This window comes from Pristiophorus japonicus, chromosome 4, assembly GCF_044704955.1.
Source record: "Pristiophorus japonicus isolate sPriJap1 chromosome 4, sPriJap1.hap1, whole genome shotgun sequence".
Taxonomy (NCBI): domain Eukaryota; kingdom Metazoa; phylum Chordata; class Chondrichthyes; family Pristiophoridae; genus Pristiophorus; species Pristiophorus japonicus.
This window is the reverse complement of record NC_091980.1, coordinates 276,684,800-276,694,724: the sequence shown is the minus strand read 5'-3', so window position 1 is coordinate 276,694,724 and position 9,925 is coordinate 276,684,800. Positions and strand designations below refer to the sequence as shown.

Sequence of the window (9,925 nt, the reverse complement as noted above, 5' to 3'; positions counted from 1 at the left end):
ACACTCTTTAAATGCTGTGTCGCATTCTTCCGACCACTTCCAACGGACCTGTTTTTTCAACAGCTCATTCAGTAGATGTAACATTGTAGCCAAATTTGGTCGGAACTTCCGATAATAGTTCAAAAGACTTAAAATTATCAAAGTTCCGTGACATTCTTGGGAGGGGTGCATTTCTAATTGCATCCAGCTTTCCCTTGGTTGGATATAAACCATCATTGTCTACTCTGTGTCCTAAGTACTCCACTGAGTTTTGAAATAACTCACACTTGCGAGCAGTCACTCATACTCTGTGCTTCTCTAGACATTTGAGCACTTCATTCAACACGTTATGGATTTTCCTGTTTGGTGCTGAAATGAGTATGTCATCTAAATAACATACTACCCTTCAATGCCTTGGAATATGTCGGGGGCAGAAGACACTCCAAACGGTAGCCTATTAAATCGATATAGGCCTAGATAAGTAATTATAATCAAGCATGATTTGGACTCCTCATCAAGCTCAAGTTGTAAGTAGGCATTTGTAAGATCCAACTTTGAGAAGATCTGGCCACCTATCAGTGTTGTGAACAAATCTTTTACATTTGGCAATGTATTGGGGAGATTACCCTCTAGAACCTAATTTATAGTTACTTTATAATCACCGCACAACCTTACCTTACCATCTAACTTAGGTACAACAACAATGGGTGTAGCCCAATTACTTAGATCTACCTCAGAGATAATGTTCTCAGTTTCTAGTCTTTTGAGTTCTAGCTCAAATTTCTCCTTGAGTGCATATGTTACGGAATGTGGCTTGCAGTAAACTGGTCTAGCATCCTTCTGTACTCTGACACTCGCCTTGAAGCCTTGCATTGGACAGAATACCACTAGATACTATTTGATGACATCATCCTTCGATGCAAATATCGTTTCAACACACAAAATCTCATTCCAATCCAGCTTCAGTGATCCCAACCAAATTCTACCTATTAAGGCAGGCTTGTCTCCTGACACTACTAAGAGAGGCAAGCTCTGAAACTTATCTTTGTATTTCACCGGTACGGTGATACGTCCTACCATAGGGATTTTCTCTCCTGAGTAGCCTCGCAGCTGTATCTGTGACTTCTCCAGTGGAAAATCACTCAACTTGTCGAGATATAGCGATTCTGATACTATGCTCACAGATGTACCAGTGTCGATTTCCATGGGTATCCTGGTTCCTGCAACATCTACTTGGTTGACAATACTTCACGAATCGTTAGATACCCTTGTGCTCCTGATGACGTGTATCTCCAGAACCTCTTCATCCTGTTGCTTCTCTTCAATGCTATGCAGTGTCTGGCGATTTCTACTTATAGCATTGAACATCAGTTTATTCTTCAGTCGGCACGTCTTCGCAAGATGTCCTGCTTTCTTGCAGAAGAAACAATCTGCCTTCACATATGGACAACTTAGAGCAATGTGTTGTCCCAGGCACTGATAGCATGACTACAATGTACTGTTACCCTGGCCAGTTGCTGAGGCTTTGGGGCCCAACTGCTTTTTACTTCAAACCTTCAGGCGATTCACCTCAGTTGGCTGACGACTGGATATGGCACAAAATTCTCTGGCGTATTGGTCAGCCATATCCATCGACATAGCTGTCTGACAAGCTAAATCAAAAGTCAAGTTAGGAGTTGTCAACAATTTTCTTCTGATGTGTTCATTTTTCATCCCACAAAGCGGTCACATAATGCTTGGTACTGAAAGTATCCGAAATGACAATGAATGGATAACTTTTTTAATGTACTCACTGATACTCTTGTCAATTAATTAATCTCTTATTCCAAAATGGTAACTTTCAGCAATTTCCAGAGGCTCAGGACTGTAGTGCTGTTCTAATTTGGTTACAATCTCCGTTAGTGGTGTGTCCTTTTGCTTGACGGGGACAAACACATTTTTCATGGTTTCATACACCTTGGGGCCTGCTTCAGTCAAGAAAATAGCCCATTTTATTTCTAACACCACCCGGTTACGGTTTTCATCATTGAGGACTTTGACGATACTATTTGCCGTGAAAAACATTTCTAGCTGCTCCACATACACTCCAAAAGTCTCTTGGTTGCGATGGAACTCACCCGAGAGCCCTATTTTTCCGATAGGCGTGGCCAAATGTAATTTACATTAGATTTTTTGCTGTGCTGTAAAATAAAGAACCTCTCAAAGTCGCTCTGCTGGTTGGCAGAAACATCCACAACAAAAATTTCAGCTAGGGAATCCAATTATCCTATCTTCATCGCCATCTTCATCGTGATAAATTCTTTACGACATCACTAACAGCATACACTACAAGATAGATCCAACACATCATGTGACTTTTATTGTATTTACAGTAGCAGTTGCATTATCACAGTAGTCCACTAGGTGGAGCTGTAGTCCATTAGGTGGAGCTCTATATCACAAGAAAGTCAGAAGTGGGGATGTTCACAAATGATTGCACAGTGTTCAGTTCCATTCACAATTCCTCAGATAATGAAGTAATCCGTATCCACATGCGGCAAATCTGGACCGATTCAAACTTAGACTGATAAGTAGCAAGTAACATTCATGCCATACAAAGTGCCAGGCAAACACCATCTCCAGCAAGAGAGAGTCTAACCACCTCCCCTTGACATTCAACAGTATTACCATCGCTAAATCCCCCACCTTCAACATCCTGAGGTTCACCAGTGACAGGAAACTTAATTGGACCAGCCACATAAATACCGTGGCAACAAGAGCAGGTCAGAGGCTGGGTATTCTGTGGCGACTGCCTCTCCTCGTGACTCCCCAAAGCCTTTCCACCATCTACAAGGCACAAGTTAGGAGTGTGATGGAATACTCGCCACTTGCCTGGATGAGTGCAGCTCCAACAACACTCAAGAAGCTCAACATCATCCAGGACAAAGCAAACACGCTTCTTTGGCACTCCATCCACCACCCTCCCTCCACCACTGGAGCACCGTGGCTGCATTGTGTACCATCTACAAGATGCACTGCAGTAACTTGCCAAGGCTTCTTCGACAGCACCTCCCAAACCTGCGACCTCTACCACCTAGAAGGATAAGGGCAGCAGGCTCATGGGAATGCCACTACCTATATGTTCCCCTCCAAGTTACACACCACCTTGACTTGGAAATATATTGCCGTTCCTTCATCATCACTAGGTTAAAATCCTGGAACTCCTTCCCTAACGGCACTGTGGGAGTACCTTCACCACACGGACTGCAGTGGTTTAAGAAGGCGGCTCACCACCACCTTCTCAAGAGAAATTAGGGATGGGCAATAAATGCTGGCCTTGCCAGCGATGTCCACATCCAATAAATGAATAAAAAAGAGAACTGAATTATACTCCACTCAGAACGAAGTACTTTGCACCAAGCAAATGGAAGTTTAACTGCAGTCCCTGTGTACATCCCAAATATTAATGTATTATACCATCACAAGATGAACTTCTCTATGTTTTTACTTCTCAATCTATATATACAGATAACCTGGATTTACATTTGCTATACAGCCTAAAATTGGATGGTATAGCAGTGAAAAATGAAAAGAAATTAGATGCCTGCTGCCCATTGCCGAGAGTACCGTGATAAGCCTTCCTTCTGTGCTACAGAGAACTCGGCCAATTGTCGCTTACCCACCTGTTGTTTTAAATGATGGATGGGGGTTAGTCCTGGGAATAGAGACAATTTCTCTCCTTCTACTTCTGCCAGACAACAACTTGCATTTATATAGCGCCTTTAATGTAGCACAATGTCTGAAGGCGCACACGGTAGCGTTTTCAGACAAGACTTAACACCGAACCAAAGAAGGTGACAGGTGACCAAAAGCTTAGTTGAAGAGATAGGTTTTAAGAAGTGTGTTAAAGGAGGATAAAGTGGTGCAGAGGTTTAGGGAAGGAACTCTAGAGCTTAGAGCTTCGACAACTAAAGGCACGGCCGCCAATGGTGGGGTGAAGGAAGTCGGGGATACACGAGGCCAGAATTGGAGGAGGCTCCCTGGACTGCCAGTCGAGGGATGGCGGTACTCTAGCCAATGTTGGAAAGGGAGGGGCCAGGAGTGAGTACCCCTCCCTCTCTTCTGGCTTCACACCGTGAAGGCCTCAGCCCAGTCTGAGGACTTAAATGTAAACTGTTGAAATGCCTTGGAAGTGATTCTGCCCCCCTTTAAGAAGTCCTTCTCTTTTCGGCCCCACTGTAACACCATTGAATTTTGCTGAGCAGGAACAGTGGACTTCCTCCATGTAGCAGAGATTGCATTCATTAAAAACAGGCCGTTTTTTTCTTCATATATCATTGCTATACTTTATGCTTGGCACTGAATCTGTCCAGGGTCCCTGCCCAGATTTCACATTAACAGAATCTAGAAGTCATGTTGCTTGTGAATATGAAGAATATTCTGGAATTTATTTACATATTCCCTGAGCAATGAAAATGAAATGTATGAGTATTACACACAGATCTGTGTCTCAGTTTAAAACCTTTCATTATGTTTATTCCCTTTTTTTTTTACAATCTTATTTCTCTTATTTCTTTCTTCTGTCCCATAAGTTATATCTTCAGAATTTCCCTCAAAAGTTGAATACAGGATGATTAAATGTAAATTTGTTACTTACACTCAACTTTCTTCTATAACTAATTGTAAGCCACTTCCTCCTAATTGCATTGCACATAAGGAAGTAATGTGATTAATAAGAAACTAATGACTTCAATTAGTAAGTCTTAGTTTGAAAATAACATTGTCTCAGCGTTGTCCAGAGAGAATCGTAATGTTAGATGTAGAGTCAGTGGTTCAGCAATTCAACAGGATAGAATGGAAAGAGAAAAGAGTGATATCACAAGTGTCGGTAGCAGTAATTATTGTAGTTATTGTACTTTATGATGTTTCAACTATTTATTGAAATATATGCAACCAAGATACATATAAACCAACATATTCACAAAATTAAATATCATTTGTCAATGATGTTCCAGTCCTAATGTTGGCCATTAACTGATTGATATTCAAACAGCTAATATTTAAAAACCCTCTTGCCTGAATTCTGGTGCAAATTTTTGAGATGCCTTTTGTGATGCAAGATGGCTTGTTAGTACATTGATCAACATTACTTCTTTCCTTCGTGCAGTCACATAAAGTTGGGGTACCTGTGTTGTATAACTATTTCACTCCTCGCTCCATTGCTAATACATTCTCATCTGACAATAACAGGCCACTGGGCACTGTAATGTTATGGTAATATGGTGGCTTAGTACACCAACAATTTTTGAAAGAACTACAGCAAACAGCAAATTCCCTCTTGAAACAAGGATGTTAAAACTATTCATCAAGTCTTGGTGTTTGTTGGCTTTAGTCTATTATTTTGGTGAGTTACTGTTTTGCTGGAATTTTCAGTTACGAGCTTGGCTTGTGGCTTCAGCTGGTTAGTTACTCCTGGTTTGCTCTGAATTTGGTCTGAGGTACCAGTGAAAGCTGATGTAGAGTCAGTTTGTACTGTCATTTGCGCAACAACTCTCTTTTCTGTGATGAATTCCTATTGATAAGAACAGAAGAAATTAGTTTTAAAATCTAAAAACAAACTTCCAAGTCCTAGCACTTATTTAGAGTTTATTATTTCAGATAAATGCAAGTCTTTCTTTCCTTCTTTCTTTCATGAACTTAAAGACTCCATCCATCTGCCCAACTTCTGTCTGAGGCTGAACTACATTGTTCGCAACCTTGATGTCATATTTGACCCTGAAATGAGCTGTCAATCACATATCCACAGCATAACTAAGATTGCCTATTTCCACCTCCGTAACATTGCCCATCTCCGTCCTTGCCTCAGCTCATCCACTGCTGAAGCCCTCACCCATGCCTTTGTTACCTCTAGACTTGACTACTCCAGCGCACTCTTGGCTGGCCTCCCACTTTCTACCCTACGTACACTAGGTGGAACGATGAAAATCGGGGATCTGCAATAGGCCAGATTTGGAGGAGCACAGAGATCTCGGATGGTTGTAGGGCTGGAGAAGAATTACAGAGATATTGACAGATGAGGCCATGGTGGGATTTGAATACAAGGATGAGAAAAGAGCACCAACTTGCATTTATATAGCACCTTTAATGTAGTAAAACTTCCCAATGCACATCTTAGGAGCGTTTTCAAACAGAAATTTGATACAAAGCCACATAAGGAAATCGGTGCTGGGTTCGGTGCTGGGGCCTCAACTATTTACAATCTATATTAACGACTTGGATGAAGGGACCAAGTGTAATGTAGCCAAGTTTGCTGATGATACAAAGATAGGTGGGAACGCAAATTGTGAGGAGGACACAAAAAAATCTGCAAAGGGATATAGACAGGCTCAGTGAGTAGGCAAAAAATTGGCAGATGGAATATAATGTGGGAAAATGTGAGATTTGGCAGAAAAAAATAGAAAAGCAAATTATAACTTAAATGGAGAAAAATTCCAAAGTGCTGCAGCACAGAGGGACCTGGGGGTCCTTGTGCATGAAACACAAAAAGTTAGTATGCAGGTATAGCAAGTGATCAGGAAGGCAAATGGAATGTTGGCCTTTATTGCAAGGGGAATGGAGTATAAAAGCATAGAAGTCTCCTGCTACAACTGTACAGGATATTGGTGAGGCCACACTTAGAGCACTGCGTACAGTTTTGGTCTCCGTATTTAAGGAAGGATATAGTTGCATTGGAAGCTGTTCACAGAAGGTTCACTAGGTTGATTCCGGAGGTGAGGGGGTTGACTTATGAAGATAGGTTGAGTAGATTCATTAGGGCCTATACTCATTGGAGTTCAGAAAAATGAGAGGTGATCTTATCGAAATATAAAAGATAATGAGGGGGCTTGACAAGCTGGATACAGAGAGGATATTTCCACTCATAGGGGAAACTAAAACTAGGGGACTTTGGCAGGGAAATTCCTCCAAAAGATCTGCAAAGACTGCCTGGGAGCAGATAAAACAACTTATGCCCCGAAGGTGGGTGGCAACGGGCAGGAGCTCCCTATCCGAGTGGCAAAGCAATCCTCGCCAAAGTGCCGCCGAGGATTGAGTCGAGCCCAAGGAGGGAGGAACATATAAAAATAAAAATTTGCACAGAAAAAAAAAACACTGGAAAACTTTCAGGGGACCCCATCCAAATAAATCGCTGCAAAACAATAAATAAAAGAAGTTTACTAATTTTTTTTTGCAGATCTTCATACTTACTGTTGGGGTTAGACCTGCCTCCACGCAGCGGTCCTTCCCCCTGCTGCCGCCGACTCCCGCCCGGATTAATCTGCCAGCTCAGCGAGCGGGAGCACGCTTACACACCTTGCGCGCTAGCGGCTGTCAGTGGGCGGTTCCCAGCGCCCCCCCCCCCCCCCCACTGGTGGGATGCCTAGTGGAAACTAGCACCGAGGGGAGACTGCCCAAAAAACCTGGCGGGAGCAGGCGGTAAGGCCACCAAGTTTGGGCCCATAGTCTCAGAATAAGGGGCTGCACATTTAAAACTGAGATGAGGAGGAATTTCTTCTCTCAGAGGGTTGTAAATCTATGGCATTCTCTGCCCCAGAGAGCTGTGGAGGCTGGGTAATTGAATATATTTAAGGCGGGGAAAGACAGATTTTTGAGCGATAAGGGAGTAAAGAGTTATGGGGAGCGGGCAGGGAAGTGGAGCTGAGTCCATGATCAGATCAGCCATGATCTTATTAAATGGCGGAGCAGGTGCGAGGGGCCAGGTGGCCTACTCCTGCTCCTATTTCTTATGTTCTTATTGGGAAAGATAACCAAAGCTTGGTAAAAGAATTGGTTTGCAGGAGTGACTTAAAGGAGGAGAGAGGTACAAGGCAGAGAGGTTTAGGGAGGAAATTCCAGAGATTTGGACCTAGGCAGCTGAAGGCACGGCCGCCAATGATGGAGTGGTGAAAATCGGAGATGCACAAGAGGCCACTATCGGAGCAGTGTACAGTTCCCGATGGGTTGTAGGGTTGCAGAAGTTTTCAGAGATCTGGAGGGGCGAGGCCATGGAGGGATTTGAAAACAAGGATGAGAATTTTAAAACTGAGACTTTGCCAAATTGGGAGCCAATGTAGGTCAGCAAGGTGATGGGTGAACAGGACTTGGTGCGAGTTAGGATACAGGCAGCAAATTTATGGAGGGTGCAAGATGGGAGGCCGGCCAGGAGAGCATTAGAATAGTCGAGTCTAGATGTAACAAAGGCATGGATGAGGGTTTCAGCAGTGGATGAGCTGAGGTATGGGCGGAGTCCGGCCATATTACGGATGTGGAAATAACAACTTGCATTTAGATAGGTAGCAAAGTTAAACATTCTCACCTTTACCATGTCCAATTTTGTCAAAATGGAAATTTCCTCCAGTATCCCATAATGCCTGACATAGCACTGATCTGCCAGATTATTAATAGCCAATAAGATGGCACCAAGGTCTTCGCTCTATGAAGAGAAAGAATAAAGATTGAATTAGCACTTTGAAAATGCCATTAAATTACCCACCTTCTACAGAAAAGTCACTTGGATCCAGCGTTACAGATCTCCGCGCACCTTTCCGATCACATCCTCCTTGCATACACCTGTATATTGGGCGGACCCAATCAGAAAATCCAAGCTTAGATGCCTCTTTACAGTTTAACATTTTGAATAAATGGGTGGAACTTTCAGCTTCAGCAGGGCGTAAAATGGGCTGTAGCTGATTGGGTCGGTTACACACCCAGCTCAATATTCCTTTCATTGACTTCAGGCAGCCCATCCACTAGTTCCCGTTTTATACCCTCACCGAATTTTTAAGTTCCACCCATAATTTAGAGTGCTATTGTAGTTAGCATTTGCATCAAATGTACTTAAAGATTGAAGAAAATCTTTGTTGATTGGTTTAAAGTCAATGCTATTTTTCACTATCATTCGAACATCTCTAAAAGGTTACCCTCCCTGCCTACGTGTTATATTCCTTCAGTTGCTAGAGCAGTGCAGGTACTTCTGTGCTATGAACGTCTCCACAACCAACATCTGTATTGTTTAACAGTAGAAGCAGCTTTTATTTCAAGAACGTTTCCTTTGCTCCACCAAAGTAGTTTGCCCACTTACTACAAACTTCTCGAGCCAGCAGAAAGCAGAGAACTGGGAAAACGTACTCATGAAATGCATTTGCATTTATATATGTTGAGGCTAATTTTCCAACCTTCATCTCTTGTCTTCTTCTTTTGTACGGTACTAGCAAAGCAAATCAAATGCCAATATCTCAGTCAGATATCTAGGCCAAAGCTTCCAGTGTAACAGCATGGATATCTTGTAGGCTGCCTGCAAATTCTCTCTGAGGGCAGTGCTTGATGATGTGCTCCAGGGTCTGATTAGGAGCTCCACAGTCGCATGATGGGGATGCTTTAATCTTCCACCTATGAAGAAGAGGGCAGCATCGACCATGACCAGTTCTGTGGCGGTTGATGGTTGTCCAGTTTGCGAGGAAGGTTTGATTCTACAGGTTGTACTGTGTGGTTCTCTATAAGGAATCCATTCTGTATGTCACAGTTCTTCCAAGCTTTTCGCCATCGGTCATCAAGGCTGAGGGGAGATCGCTGAAGGGCTTCGGCAACAGTCCAAAATGGCCTTCTAGATTTGAGTTGAGTTGGTGGCAAGTTGTTCAAGTCGGCCTGGATCGACATGTCTTTGCTGGTGAAGAGGTTGTATACTCTAGAGACTGCATATTCGTGGCATAGGTGTGATGGTGCGATGTTTGCAAGCACGGGCAGTCAAGGTATTGGTGTTAATAAAAGCATATCGATGATAATTCTCATAGTACAATTGAACAGGCCAGATGTGATGTGCTTGATCCCATGGCGGGTCATGAATTCCTTGAATTCAACACTGGTGAAACACGGTCTATTGTCGCTGACTAGGACATCAAGCAGGCCATGCATGGCAAACATGGCTCATAGG

The 9,925-nt window shown here is 43.0% G+C and overlaps 1 protein-coding gene across 1 annotated transcript in view; it reads right to left on the bottom strand.

Annotated features, from left to right (window-relative positions):
- Positions 1–4,916: 4,916 nt before the first annotated feature.
- Positions 4,917–9,925, bottom strand: part of ccdc197 (coiled-coil domain containing 197) — a 49,478-nt gene continuing 44,469 nt past the window's right edge. The window contains exons 8-9 of the mRNA XM_070879521.1: positions 8,312–8,428; positions 4,917–5,530 (exon numbers count right to left, since the gene is read on the bottom strand). Coding sequence (XP_070735622.1) covers positions 5,324–5,530; positions 8,312–8,428 — 324 coding nt within the window. The 3' untranslated portion in view covers positions 4,917–5,323. The remainder of the gene's footprint in view (positions 5,531–8,311; positions 8,429–9,925) is intronic.